Here is a 16,184-nt window from a genome sequence, read left to right as displayed (position 1 = left end):
AGGTCGGAGTCTCCCTCTTCCAGGGCCGCCTCCACTCGTTCACACTCTCCTGGAGAACTGGCGGACGAGGTTTCCAATTTGGCATCCAATTCAGAGGACCGTTCGGACTCAGTGGACACGGTGAACTCATTGGTTATGGCCATAAGAGACACCTTTAACCTAGAGGACCCAGGAACTTCGGACGCAGCTCCAGAAGTATCCTTTCATCGTGTCCGACTGGCACCCAAAGTGTTCAGCTCTCACGCTGATTTTGATGCCATTCTAGAATCTGCCTGGAAGCACCCTGAAAAGAAGTTTTAGGGACTGAAGAAGGTTCAAGCGCGATATCCTTTCGCCAAGGACCTTGTCTCCAAAGTGACTTCCTCTCCGTCGGTGGATCCTCTGGTTTCCTGCCTCTCTAAAGCTACTACTTTGCTGCTGGCGAATGCAGCTGCCTTCAAGGATCCGGCAGACAAAAAGGTTGAGTCTTTAGCGAAGTATGCCTTTGAAGCAGCGGGTTCCTCCCTGCTTCCTGCCTTCGCCTCCACCTGGGTGTCTAAGGCCCTTTCGGTTTCGCATTCCCAATTCCGTCAGGGCATTCTTTCGGGGTCTCCCCCGGAAGAACTGTCCACTCTGGCCCTCCAATGTTCCAAAGCTGGAGACTTTCTGTGTTCTGCTACTTTGCACTCAGCTCACTGCGCTGCCTTTGCCACCGGTAATCTAGTGGCCCTCCATCATTCCATTTGGCTTAAAACTTGGAACGCGGATGCTGCATCTAAGAAGTCTCTCACTCAGATTCCTTTTACCGGTTCCCGACTTTTCGGCAAGTGCCTGGATGAGATTATCTCTGAGGCGACAGGTGGCAAGAGCTCTTTATTACCTCAAAACAAGTCTAGCACTTCTTTCCGCAGAAAGTCTTCTTCCTTTCGGACGTCTGGCCCCTCTAAAGGGTTCGGCCAGGCACCTCCACGTGACAAGAAGGCCCCCCTTTTCAAGGCGCGTCCCTCTTGGAAGTCGGACACCAACCGTTCCGACCGTTTTGCGGCCAAATCAGGCAACCGCAAACCCACTTCTGCATGAAGGGACGCCCCCACTCGCAGCTTTTTCTCGGGTGTGAGGTCGCCTCTTGCTCTTTCGAGACGTTTGGACCACGCACATTCAGGACTCCTGGGACAGGGACGTGGTATCCAACGGATACCAGATAGAATTTGCCTCCCTTCCGAGGGATCGTTTTTCTCAGTCACGTGCTCCTCGATCTCCCTCGCTTGCGAGGGAATTTCGGGAGGCTCTTCAGTCCCTTCTCGTCCAGGGTGTCATTGTCCCAGTTCCTTCAAGGGAATGCTTTCGGGGTTTCTATTCCAATCTTTTCGTGGCTCCCAAGAAAAACGGTTCTATGCGGCCAATTCTGGATCTCAAACGTCTCAACCAACATTTTCTTATCCGCCATTTCCGAATGGAATCTCTCCGTTCGGTGGTTGCATCTATGGATCATGGGGAGTTTCTTTCCTCGGTGGACATCAAGGATGCCTACCTCCACGTTCCAATTTTTCCCGGACACCAGTGGTACCTCCGCTTTGCGGTTCCGGAATGTCATTATCAATTTGTGGCTCTCCCCTTCGGTCTGGCCACAGCGCCACGAGTCTTTACCAAGATTCTGGCGCCTGTGGTAGCTCTGTTACGGTCAAGAGGGGTTTAGTTGAGACCCTACTTGGACGACCTCCTCATCAAGGCCTCCACCAGAGCCCAGGCTCTGGAGAATGTGAACATCACTCTTCAGACCTTATCTCGCTTCGGGTGGATGGTCAACCGAGACAAGTCAGTTCTCTCCCCCACCCAGTCTCTGATCTTCTTGGGGCTTCAGTTCGACTCGGCCTCGGCTTGGAATCGCCTCCCGCCGGACAAACGTCTGGCCCTCTTGTCGGGAGTCCGCTTCCTCCGGACACCATCCCCGGTCACCATCCGTACTTGCATGGAAGTCCTGGGTCGGATGGTGGCAGCCATGGAGGCCGTACCCTTTGCCCAGTTTCACTACCGTCCCCTTCAGCTGGCGATTCTTGCACGATGGGACAGGTCTCCTCTCTCTCTCGATCGCAAGATTGCTCTCCCTCTCCGGACCCGTCGGTCTCTGCGCTGGTGCCTCCGCTCCCCCCTTCTTCTTCAGGGGCATTCGTTCCTTCCCCTCCACTGGCAGGGGGTCACGACAGATGCCAGTCTGTTGGGCTGGGGGGGGGGATGTTTTCAGAGATCAGACGGTTCAAGGCCTTTGGCCTCCCCAAGAAGCCCTTCTTTCCATAAACTTCCTGGAACTGAGGGCAATTTATCTTTGTCTGAAGCATTGGGAGTCCCTACTTCAGGGCCACCCTGTCCATGCCCAGTCGGACAACGCCACGGCTGTGGCGTACGTCAATCGGCAGGGCGGCACTCGCAGCTCAGCAGCCATGTCCGAGGTGACAAAGATCCTCCTCTGGGCAGAACAAGTAGTTCCAGCCATTTCGGCGATTCACATTCCGGGAGTGCTCAACTGGGAAGCGGATTTCCTCAGTCGGTTCTCAGCCGACCCCGGAGAGTGGTCCCTTCTTCCGGAGGTGTTCGCACAGATCTGCGACCTCTGGGGGACCCCAGACGTGGATCTTTTCGCGTCCCGACACAACCATAAAAATTCCGACGTGGTTGTCGTAGTAATTCTGTGGTCGGGCTTTGTTCTGCCCTACCTGTTCCCTCCTCTCCCCCTCCTTCCCAAGGTTCTGAGGAAGCTCAAGGCGGAACGAGTCCCCGCCATTCCTTGTGGCTCCAGACTGGCCTCAAAGGGCATGGTACGCCGACGTGGTCTGGCTTCTGGACGACGTTCTGCTCCGCCTTCCACTTCATCCAGACCTACTGTCGCAGGGTCCCCTTTGCCACCCCAATTTACAGTCGCTACATTTGACGGCGTGGCGGTTGAGACCGCGGTTCTAAGGGCCCGCGGCTTCTCTTCCCAGGTAATTCGCAAGCCCTCCTCTGCGAAAATGCATCACCGTACCTGGCGGGCTTACTTTCGTTTGTGCGAAGCTCAGACCATTTCTCCAGTTACCTTTTCCGTTCCCTGTCTCCTCTCCTTTTTGCAGTCGGGGGTTGGAACAAGGGCTGGCTCTCAGCTCCCTTAAGGGTCAGGTTTCGGCCCTTTCCATTCTCTTTCAGCGTCCTCTGGCTTCCAACTCACATGTCCGGACCTTCCTTCAGGGCGTGGCACACGCTGTCCCTCCTTATCGGTCCCCTTCTCCCCCTTGGGACTTGAACCTAGTTCTACGCGCGCTCCAGGACGCACCTTTTGAGCCTCTTAGGGAGGTTCCCCTTCGCCTCCTATCCTGGAAGGTGGATTTTCTTATAGCTATTACTATATCCATTAGGATAGTATCTGAACTGGCAGCTCTCTCCTGCCGTTCTCCTTTCCTGATAGTTCATCAGGACAAGGTTGTTTTCCGACCAGATCCGTCTTTCTTGCCTAAAGTCGTTTTGGCTTTTCATCTCAATGAGGACATCGTTCTTCCGTCCTTTTGTCCCGCTCCTTCTCATCCCAGGGAGCGCCTGCTCCACAAATTGGATGTGGTTCGAGCTGTTCGGACTTATCTTTCCGTACCCTCTTCCTTTCGTCAGTGCGATTCTTTTTCCGTCCTTACGGAAGGTCGTCGGAAGGGACAGCCTTCCTCTAAGGCCACCATTTCTCGGTGGATCCGATGTGCTATTTCAGAAGCTTACCGCTGCAAGGGGAAGATCCCACCCTTCAGGGTTTTGGCTCATTCCACCCACTCTGTGGGAGCATCCTGGGCTCTCCGAAACAAGGCCTCGGCCTCGCAGATCTGTAAAGCGGCCACCTGGTCGTCTTTGCACACTTTTTCGAGATTATACCAGGTTCATACTTTCGCTTCGTCTGAGGCTAGTCTGGGCCGTAAAGTGTTGCAGGCTGCGGTGGTACAGCCAACTGCCTGACCTTTTTTTTCTCTGCCCACCCAAGGGACGGCTTTGGTGCATCCCAGAGTCTGTGTCCCCCAATGGAGCCGATAGAGAAAAGGAAATTTTTTAGACTTACCGTAAAATCTCTTTCTCGAAGGATCCATTGGGGCACACAGCTACCGCCCTTTTCTGGGGTTCCTTTTCGGTTATCTGTCCGAGGGAGTGTTCAATTGATTTTTCTTCTGGTTCTCGGACAGTTCATGTTTTTTTTCCTTTGAGCTGTCGGTCTCCTCCTATTGCTCTGGGACTAAAACTGAATTGCTCAGTGGCCTGGAGGCAGGTATATCTTGCTGGGAGGAGCCGACTTTTTGGTTACCATAGTGTCAAGCCTCATAGAGACAGCAGCATATAACCAAGGTCCGTGTCCCCCAATGGATCCTTCGAGAGAGAGATTTTACTGTAAGTCTAAAAAATCTCCTTTTTTTTCCTGGATAACCCCTTTAATCTTTCAAACACATGTGGGCAAATATGTGCACTCTACCAGTACAAATAACTATGATACGCCTTCCATGTTGATATAAACAGACCAGGGAATGCACATTTAGGTCAATTATACTGTATCTGCATTCCAACACAACTCCCTCATTACAATGTATTTTACATCATGCAAACAATACACTATATCACAAGATCATAATATATGTATATTTTTTTTTATTTTTTAAGTGAGCGTTTTCAGCACTTCAGTATTATAGCAAATGATATGGATAACTGGAATTACAAGAAAGAACGAATGAGGGAAGTAGAGGAGACCCAGGCTAGTCACAGTAAGTCAGAAATGCCATAAACTCTAATGAAGTATCAGTTCTTTTGTAAGATAAGACATCACATCACATGTAAAGGGAGATCTTCCACCTTTACTTTATAGATAATAAAAGTAGATCTGTCAGCTAAATATGGTGCATTACAGACCCATACTCCTAGTGCTAGGAATAGTGAGGGCCCAGGCACTGTGGGCAACGGCTGGGATCAGAGATAACTCTGATAACTCCAAAATACAAAAATGTTGAGTTAATTATATCACAATGTTTTTTTTCTTCTGCAGAATCAATTTTACTATAAAATGTACATTGAGGGTGTTATGATTCGGCAGGCTGGAGGTGGATCCTCTCTGTCAGAGAGGGATTGGCGTGGACCGTACCGGTGGACCGGTTCTAAGTTGCTACTGGTATTCACCAGAGCCCGCCGCAAAGCGGGATGGTCTTGCTGCGGCGGTAGCAACCAGGTCGTATCCACCGGTAACATCTCAACCTCTCTGACTGCTGAGACAGGCGCGGTACAAACATAAATTTTTATCTCTGCGGCGAGTCCTCTCTTCATGGGTCAGGTGAGACCGATCCACTTGCATAGCCTCCTCGGCAGGAGGCACAGGGGTAGATTGCAAAGGATACTGGGAGAGAGGTGCCCAGAGATCAAGGTTCTTTTCCTGGCGGAGCTCTTGGTGTCTTTCAGAAAAACGCTTGTCGATGCGGGTGACCAAAAGGATAAGTTCAGACAGGTTAGCTGGAATTTCTTGTGCGGCCAGTACATCTTTGATGTTGCTGGATAAGCCTTTCTTGAAGGTCGCGCAGAGGGCCTCATTGTTCCAGGCTAGCTCTGAGGCAAGGGTACGAAACTGGATGGCGTATTCACCTACGGAAGAAGTTCCTTGGACTAGGTTCAGCAGAGCAGTCTCGGCAGAGGAGGCCCGGGCTGGCTCCTCGAAGACACTACGTACTTCAGCGAAGAAGGACTGGACTGTGCCTGTGGCAGGATCATTGCGGTCCCAGAGCGGTGTGGCCCAAGACAAGGCCTTTCCAGACAGAAGACTAACTACGAAAGCCACCTTAGACCGTTCTGTAGGAAATTGGTCCGACAACATCTCCAAATGTAGGGAACATTGAGACAGGAAACCACGGCAGAGATTAGAGTCCCCATCAAATTTGTCCGGCAGAGACAAGCGGAGGCTAGGAGCGGCCACTCGCTGCGGAGGAGGTGCAGGAGCTGGCGGAGGAGATGGTTGCTGCTGTAGCAGTGGCAGAAGTTGCTGTAGCATGGCAGTCAACTGCGACAGCTGCTGTCCTTGTTGGGCGATTTGTTGGGATTGCTGGGCGACCACCGTGGGTAGGTCAGCGAAACTTGACAGCAGCACCTCAGCGGGATCCATGGCCGGATCTACTGTTATGATTCGGCAGGCTGGAGGTGGATCTTCTGTGGATTGGCGTGGACCGTACCGGTGGACCGGTTCTAAGTTGCTACTGGTATTCACCAGAGCCCGCCGCAAAGCGGGATGGTCTTGCTGCAGCAGTAGCAACCAGGTCGTATCCACCGGTAACGGCTCAACCTCTCTGACTGCTGAGACAGGCACGGTACAAAAGGACAAGGCAAGAGCAAGGTCGGACGTAGCAGAAGGTCAGGGAAGGCAGCAAGGGTCGTAGTCAGGGGCAACAGCAGAAGGTCTGGAACACAGGCTTGGGACATACACTAAACGCTTTCTCTGGCACAAGGCAACAAGATCCGGCAAAGCAGTGAAGGGGAAGTGAGGTTATTTGAGCAGGGAGCAGGTGGAGGCTAATTAGACTGATTGGGCCAGGCACCAATCATTGTAAATCTTAGAGAGCTGGCGCGCGCACGCCCTAGAGAGCGGAGCCGTGCGCGCCAGAACGTGACAGCCGGGACAGGTAAGTGGCTTGGGATGCGATTCGCGAGCGGGCGCGTCCCGCTATGCGAATCGCATCCCCGTCGTGAGTGTCAGTGCAGCGCTCCCGGTCAGCGGGTCTGACCGGGGCGCTGCAGAGAGGAGAATGCCGCGAGTGCTCCGGGGAGGAGCAGGGACCCGGAGCGCTCGGCGTAACAGAGGGTAGGTTCACAGGTACAGGATCTGCTGCATATTGTGTGCAGCTGATTTTGTTACCCATTAACTTTAATGGACTTAGAATTTAAACAATGAGTGATTCTTGAGTGACCGCCAAAACCCATAAAAAGGCTTATTGATGGCCATTAAGAGGCTAAAGAAGTGTTTTTACATTGTGCAGAAGTAGTAAAACATAAAAAAAATATAGAAATGTCATTTCACTGTAATTGTATGGACAAACAGTAAAAAGTTTACATGTCACTACTACTGCACTGTGAATTAAAAGGGTTATTCAGGAATAGAAAAACCGAGCTAATTTCTTTCAAAAAACGGCTCCACGTCTGTCCCCAGGTTGTGTGTGGTATTACTACTTGGCTCCATTCACTACAATGGGACTGAGCAGCAGAACTGCACCCAACCTGAAGACAGATGTGGAGCAGTTTTTGAAAGAAAAAAAACCAAAAACAAATATATATATATATATATATATATATATATATATATTTAAAAAAAAATTATTTTAATTTTTTGCTAAATTGCTGTTTTTTTCTGCCTCCCCACCCTCCCCACAAAAAACATATATTTTTAATACATTATATAGCCAAAGCCCTCATACTACTATGTCGACAGACAAATTACATGAGTTTTTGCTAATACACCAAGCTTTATTTAAATATAATGTCAGAGCACATATTTTTGTATCAAAGTAGAGTATTAAATTCCTTATAATAATTATAGAGTTGCAGATGAAATAAAATATATAATATGCTGTTATCATTCGTCTTGTATGTGGAAGAGAGTTTTATTACAGAGCAGAGAAATAACCCAAGTTTGTCTGTAGAATTCAGGCAATTATATATACAGGCAGTCATATATACAGGCAATCATATATACAGGCAATCATATATACAGAAAATCACTGATATATGGAACATAAATCCAATTTAGCTAATTACTAACTCAAGACCAACCAAAATAGCTAAAATTTAACAACTCTTATTAAATCCAGTTAAAACCTATAGTTACTATAAAATGGATACAGAGTCATCGGTCTACAATACATAAAGACTCAAAACAGGGTAGATTCCCTCCAGGGTCGATCCCCTATTTAACACCCTTGTCAAACCCGACGTGTTTCCCCGTGGGTTAGATATGTCCACGGTTCATCAGGGGTTATACTTAAGCCCCGGACGCACAGTGGAGAAATATAACTTATTCTATTCAATGTGTTACAGGCAGGATGAACACATAGAACACACAGCAAGCAGGGTTAATTAATGTACAATATAGTTTCTGTAGGATTCCTCTTCATAGATAGTCTCCAATAGTGTCTTTGATAACCAATAGACCCAAGGTCCTTGATATGACCTCCAGGTTTAGTTCCACTTCCTGAATATCAAAGTACATCAAAGAGCGCCCATATGATATGAAATAGGCTAATAAATACAATTATTTTCTTCCTCAGCAATGGCCCCTATTAGCTCCGTGTGTGTACACTGATGATAACCAAGGTACTGTTGTAGCTCCCACAGAATCCACACTTTAAAGATAGGTTTCCTCCATGTGAGGGACTATGTAGCCAATAATAATTCCCACACTTCCTATCCTTCACTGCAGAGAGGCTCAATATATCCCTGACTGCCACAAATCCACACAGGTCAAACTCCCCTGCTTGCTTAAGGTCTACCCTGTCTCCACTATGATCCGGGTACAGATAATGACCATACCAGACTCCGATCCAGCCTTGGTTATCATCAGTGTACACACACGGAGCTAATAGGGGCCATTGCTAAGGAAGAAAATAATTGTATTTATTAGCCTATTTCATATCATATGGGCGCTCTTTGATGTACTTTGATATTCAGGAACTGGAACTAAACCTGGAGGTCATATCAAGGACCTTGGGTCTATTGGTTATCAAAGACACTATTGGAGACTATCTATGAAGAGGAATCCTACAGAAACTATATTGTACATTAATTAACCCTGCTTGCTGTGTGTTCTATGTGTTCATCCTGCCTGTTACACATTGAATAGAATAAGTTATATTTCTCCACTGTGTGTCCGGGGTTTAAGTATAACCCCTGATGAACCATGGACATATCTAACCCACGGGGAAACGCGTCGGGTTTGACAAGGGTGTTAAATAGGGGATCGACCCTGGAGGGAATCTACCCTGTTTTGAGTCTTTATGTATTGTAGACCGATGACTCTGTATCCATTTTATAGTAACTATAGGTTTTAACTGGATTTAATAAAAGTTGTTAAATTTTAGCTATTTTGGTTGGTCTTGAGTCAATCATATATACAGACAATCATATATACAGACAATCATATATACAGACAATCATATATACAGGCAATCATATATACAGGCAGTCATGTATACAGGCAATCATATAAACAGGCAGTCATATATACAGGCAATCATATATACAGTCAGTTATATATACAGGCAGTTATATATACAGGCAGTCATATATACAGGCAGTCATATATACAGGCAGTCATATATACAGGCAATCAATCATATATACAGACAATCATATATACAGGCAATCATGTATACAGACAATCATGTATACAGGCAATCATGTATACAGGCAATCATGTATACAGGCAATCATGTATACAGACAATCATATATACAGACAATCATATATACAGACAATCATGTATACAGACAATCATATATACCGGCAGTCATGTATACAGGCAATCATATATACAGGCAGTGATGTATACAAGCAATCATATATACAGGCAGTTATGTATACAGGCAATCATATATACAGACAGTCATATACAGGCAGTCATATACAGGCAGTCATGTATACAGGCAATCATATATACAGGCAATCATGTATACAGGCAATCATATATACAGGCAATCATGTATACAGGCAGTCATATATACAGGCAATCACATATACAGGCAATCATGTATACAGGCAGTTATGTATACAGGCAGTTATGTATACAGGCAATCATGTATACAGGCAGTTATGTATACAGGCAATCATGTATACAGGCAGTTATGTATACAGGCAGTTATGTATACAGGCAATCATGTATACAGGCAATCATGTGTACAGGCAGTCATATATACAGGCAATCATATATATACAGACAATCATATATACAGGCAGTCATATATACAGGCAGTCATGTATACAGGCAGTCATGTATACAGGCAGTCATGTATACAGTCAATCATGTATACCGGCAGTCATGTATACTGGCAGTCATGTATACCGGCAGTCATATATACAGGCAATCATATATACAGACAGTTATGTATGCAGGCAATCATATATACAGGCAATCATGTATACAGGCAGTCATATATCCAGGCAATCATATATATATACAGGCAGTCATGTATACAGGCAGTCATGTATACAGGCAGTCATGTATACAGGCAGTCATATATCCAGGCAATCATATATACAGGCAGTCATGTATACAGGCAGTCATATATACAGGCAGTCATGTATACAGGCAGTCATGTATACAGGCAGTCATGTATACCGGCAGTCATGTATACCGGCAGTCATGTATACAGGCAATCATATATACAGGCAGTTATGTATACAGGCAATCATATATACAGGCAATCATATATACAGGCAGTTATGTATACAGGCAATCATATATACAGGCAATCATATATACAGGCAGTCATATATACAGGCAATCATATATACAGGCAGTTATGTATACAGGCAATCATATATACAGGCAATCATATATACAGGCAGTTATGTATACAGGCAATCATGTATACAGGCAGTCATATATACAGGCAATTATGTATACAGGCAATCATATATACAGGCAATATATATACAGGCAGTTATGTATACAGGCAATCATATATACAGGCAATCATGTATACAGGCAGTCATGTATACAGGTAATCATATATACAGGCAGTCATGTATACAGGCAATCATATAAACAGGCAGTCATATATACAGGCAGTCATATATACAGGCAGTCATATATACAGGCAATCATATATACAGACAATCATATATATAGACAATCATATATATAGACAATCATATATATAGGCAGTCATTTATACAGGCAATCATGTATACCGGCAGTCATGTATACCGGCAGTCATATATACAGGCAATCATATATACAGACAATCATATATACAGGCAGTCATATATACAGGCAGTTATATATACAGGCAATCATATATACAGGCAATCATGTATATAGGCAGTCATATATACAGGCAATCATATATACAGGCAGTTATGTATACAGGCAATCATAAATACAGGCAGTATTGCAGCCTGTCTGTGGAGTGGTAGATACAAGTTGCTGTAGAGCAGCCCACGTCTGCTTGGAAAATTGACTGTACTGTTGGGTTTAAGAGAAATTATAATTATTTTTAATGAAACTGCTACACTGTATTGTTACCAGCTGCTATAAATTCATTCAAAGTAAGGAAATATCATATAACTTTGAAATTTTCCCTTTAATATTGGAAAGAGCATTGTTCATTACCACAAGTTTTTTTTCTGTTTTGACAGATAGGTCAGAAACTCATAGCAGCAATTCCTTTTTCACAGGATATTATGACAAGGCAAGTTCTAAGAAAATAATGTGCAGCACTTTTATGTTTTATACACCAGACTATTGTCACATTATGCTCTCAGGAGCGTGCAAACCCGGCAACACAAATATGAAGAAAAGAATGCCATATTGGTCATACGTTCCTAACTATCTTTTCAGAAACTGACGATAAACATTAATAGAACAGGCTGCCAAATTGAGAAATCATTATTGGTTTCTGAAAAGCAAATTCAGATGTGACACCCACAATGGCAACAAAAGAGAAATATTGAAATACCTTTTTAATTATAAAGACATAAATATGAACTTTGCCTATTTCTAATTTATTAATATACAATGTTAATGTATAGGAGAAGATCTATCAATCAAGCACAGTGGAGCAGGAAGGGAGCCTGCACCTGTTTTTGTGTGGTCATAGTCCTGACAGTGACAACGACAGGTTGTAGAAATGCCCCTTAAAGTGGATAGGCACTTTGACCACATTTTTACAGTAGAATTTACACCAACCAACCATAACTTTAAAGGACTACTCCAGTGGAAAACTTTTCAACTGGTGCCAGAAAGTTAAACAGATTTGTAAATTACTTCTATTAAAATGTTTTAATCCTTCCAGTACTTATTAGCGGCTGTATACTACAGAGGAAATTATTTTCTTTTTAGATTTCTTTTCTGTCATGACCACAGTGCTCTCTCTGTCCATTTTAGGAAATGTCTAGAGCAGCATATATTTGCTATGGGGATTTTCTCCTGCTCTGGACAGTTCCTAAAATTGACAGAGGTGTCAGCAGAGAGCACTGTGGTCGTGACAGAAAAGAAACCAAAAAGAAAAGAATTTCCTCTGTAGTATACAGCCACTAATAAGTACTGGAAGGATTAAGATTTTTTAAATAGAAGTAATTTACAAATATAATCAACTTTCTGGCATCAGTTGATTTAAAAAAAAAATAAATAAAAAGTTTTCCACCAGAGTACCCCTTCAATATTGTGTAGGTCCCCCTTGTGCTTCCAAAACAGCTCTAACCTGTTGAGGCATGGCCTCTACAATACCTATGGTATCTAGAACCAATATGTTAGTAGCAGATTCTGTCCTGTAAATTGTGATGTGCGGCCTCCGTGGATCAGACTTGTATTTTCAGCAATTTCCACAAATGATTATTAGGATTGAGATCTGAAGAATTTGGAGGCCAAGTTACTCTTGATACCTCTCAGTGGTTTTATTGTTATGGCTTATAACACAGTGAAGATATGTAGTGTAAGCAGTCAGTAATACATGACACCCCCTGCTAATGTAAATCTAGTAAAAGTATCAGGAAAACTATTACTGGTTCTTTTGTTAGTGATTATGTGTGTTTTGTTAATAGATTGCTTATGCTGGATTACCTGTAAAACGTCAAGTCCTTTCATCATCTCTGTCACCAAAAATTTTGACCAGGAGTGATATTGATCAAGATTATGTCCAACCATTCGTGAATATTTGTTCAGATATAGTGCAAGAGGATAGAGAAAGACAGAAGAAGAAACCAGTAGCATTAGGAACAAATAATAATAGTCTATCAATTCCATCTTCATCTGAAAAGCTAGAGATGAGTGTTCCTGAAATTGAAGTTAAGAGAAAATGGAATGGTGTAAGTGATGGGATAAAGTTGTGGAATATTTGGACTATGAATGAGGAGCAGCAGTGCAGGTTACTAGAGGAGATCCGGCATGCTGAGGCCATTGTACTAACTATGCTTTTTCAGAACGGATCATCACAGCTTTGTCCATCGAAGGTCAGTATTCTTGGCTCTCATTTTCCAGATGACAATAAAAAACAACATTGCATGGATAGACATTTACATTTACCTCCATAATATAGCACTATTGTCCTGATACATACAATAGGTCATAAATAGGGCACATTGTGATCAATACAGTATGCTGCATTGTACTGTTAGTTAGTAAGTAGGAAACATAGCAGATTTATCCGGAAAATTAGAGAAATATGGTTTCCCTTGTGTTATGTGTACTATGTACCCTGACAAGGCACTGTCATCTACACTGCTTGGAATTGTTGCACATTTTTCTTACAGATTTATACATAGTATAGGACAATACAAGGCATGAGGTGAAATTTTGAAGGGGTATTCTAGCTTTTTACATCTTATCTCCTATCCAAAGGATAGGAGATAAGATGTATGATTGCAGGGGTCCCGCCGCTGGGATCCCCACGATCTCGGTGCAGCCCCCGGCATTCTGTGTCGGGTGCTGTCTCCAAGACGTGACGTCACGGGCACGCCTCTCGCAACGTCACGCCATGTCCCCTCTGTTCATGTCTATGGGAGGGGGCGTGATGGCTGTCATGCCACCTCCCATAGACATGAATGGAGGGGGCGTGGTGTGACGGCACGAGGGGGCGTGATCATTACGTCTCTTCTTGGGGGCTGCACTGAGATCATGGAGGTCCCAACAGCGGGACCCCTGTGATCATACATCTTATCCCTATCCTTTGAATAGGGGGTAAGATGTATGAAGCCGGAATACACCTTTAACAAATCCTATCAACATGCTTTGACATTTTTTGGGAGTTTTGCAGACATAGATGAAGTATACTCCAGAGCTGCACTCACTATTCTGCTGGTAGAGTCACTGTGTACATACATTACTTATCCTGTATTGATCCTGAGTTACAGCCTGAATGCAACGTTCCTGCAACACACGTTTTTAAATGAATGTGTCCCCTGAGCCCAGTCCTGATTCACCTTATTCTTTATTTCCATGAACGTTTTCCATCCTGCTATAGAGATAGACAACACACATTTCCTCTTTAATTATTTTATTCTTCATTCATTAATATGTTTCATTGCTAAATATAGTTTAATAATACATTTCTTTAGCAGTTTATACATTAATATATTCTCGCAGGATGACAATACATCAATGAATGGAATTTTATTATTAATTAAAAAGAAAAATGAATCTGTGTCTGATGCCGAAATCTATCATGCCAACAATACTTACATTCATATAACTATTACGGATGATGCCTTATGGGAAGAAGGTCAGATACAACATAGTTTGCTAAGGTGAGCATGCATGTTACATTTAACCTTGAAACATAATAACTGAATAAAAACATGACTTTTGTGCTTGATAGACATTTTATGCACTATTTTACAGTTTACATATAGATAACTTTCTAGATACATTACTTTTTTTGTAGTTATCCTGACTTACAGCTTGTTCTAGACTTCAGAGCTGCACTCACTATTCTGCTGGGGAAATCACTTTGTACATACATTACTTATCCTGTACTAATCCTGAGTTACCGTATTTATCGGGGTATACCACGCACCGGCCTATAACACGCACCCTCATTTTACCAAGGATATTTGGGTAAAAAAAGTTTTTTACCCAAATATCCATGGTAAAATGAGGGTGCGGATGTGCGCGTGTATACCCCGATACACCCCCAGGAAAGGCAGGGGGAGAGAGGCCGTCACTGACGTCATGCTCCGCGCCGTGCAGTGCATAGCAACGACGCAGGGGATGCACACCGGAGGCCTGAAGCAGCGCGGACCCGACCCCGGCAACAGGTAATTATGCCACCGGGGATGGGGGGAGGCAACAGGGCAGCGGCACCGGTAATGGGTGCCGCTGCCCCTTCTCTCCCCCTGGCTGTCGGCGCCGCTTCTCTCCCCCTGGCTATCGGCGCCGGCAATGGGGCGCCGGCACCGATAGTCAGGGGGACAGAACGGGCAGCGGCGCCGATAGCCAGGGGGAGAGAAGGGCCGGCAGCAGGGCTCTAGACCCCAGGAAAGGCAGGGGGAGAGAAGCAGGCAGCGACGGCCTCTCTCCCCCTGCCTTTCCTGGGGGTGTATCGGCGTATAACACGCACATAGACTTTAGGCTAAAAATTTTTGCCTAAAAAGTGCGTGTTATACGCCGATAAATACGGTATATCCTGTAAATCTTTTTATTATAAAAATAAAAAACATAACAGACATAATCAATAATACATAACATAAACTCAGCTTACATGCGCCATAAATATGAAACAAAATAAGACAAATTGTCATTATAACAAAAACTAAACGTTTTACCAGCCAGTCCAGTTTCAACTAAAGCTAATTACGTACACGTATATAAAACTAATGAAATAATATGTGTACCCCAACACCTTACATCACACTAAACTCACACCAATTACACAAACAAAAACTCTGCCATGCCCGGCAATAGAAGATAAAAGCCGTCCAAACCTGGACATAATGAAAATATTGACTAACAGGCAGCAGATACATTACAGACAACACTTACATATAACCATACATATAAACATACATACACATTTTTTTTTCCCTTTCTCTCTCTCTCTCTCTCTCTCCCACCAGCTGATTCCACACTCACTCACACCCATCCTCACCACCATCATTAGCGGATTCCACACTCACACCCATCCTCTCCTAATATATATCAAAAAATTTCAAAACAAATAGATCCGGCTGCCTTAACTAAAATGAAAGGTATCTAAACATTAGTAAGCATAAATATACAGAAATACAGGTAAATGAATAACAATAACAACTCTTTCACTATCTAATCCCAAAGCCCCTCCAGCCCCTCTGGCCATGAGATGGTATAAACGTCCAGTCCAGTCCATAATCCACACCAGGAGCCAGGCATGTTCATCAATGGCTCCACCCAGCTCACCTCTTACCCCCCATTCCCCCACCCAACCTATTATATAGCCCCCTATATACATATATACAAGAAGGTAAAAGCAAGGCCTATTCAGCCATGCCATCAA

General features: G+C 44.4%; 1 protein-coding gene across 8 annotated transcripts in view; it reads left to right on the top strand.

Annotated features, from left to right (window-relative positions):
- The window catches only part of POLN (DNA polymerase nu), a 245,440-nt gene that overhangs the window by 8,062 nt on the left and 221,194 nt on the right, over positions 1 to 16,184 (top strand). For all 8 annotated transcript variants that reach the window (XM_056554952.1, XM_056554951.1, XM_056554949.1 and 5 more), the window contains exons 3-6: positions 4,636 to 4,736; positions 11,356 to 11,408; positions 12,760 to 13,167; positions 14,300 to 14,460. In XM_056554952.1, coding sequence (XP_056410927.1) covers positions 4,673 to 4,736; positions 11,356 to 11,408; positions 12,760 to 13,167; positions 14,300 to 14,460 — 686 coding nt within the window. In that variant the 5' untranslated portion in view covers positions 4,636 to 4,672. The remainder of the gene's footprint in view (positions 1 to 4,635; positions 4,737 to 11,355; positions 11,409 to 12,759; positions 13,168 to 14,299; positions 14,461 to 16,184) is intronic.

This window comes from Hyla sarda, chromosome 1 (assembly GCF_029499605.1).
Source record: "Hyla sarda isolate aHylSar1 chromosome 1, aHylSar1.hap1, whole genome shotgun sequence".
Lineage (NCBI taxonomy): Eukaryota > Metazoa > Chordata > Amphibia > Anura > Hylidae > Hyla > Hyla sarda.
This window is presented reverse-complemented; position numbering and strand designations above follow the sequence as displayed.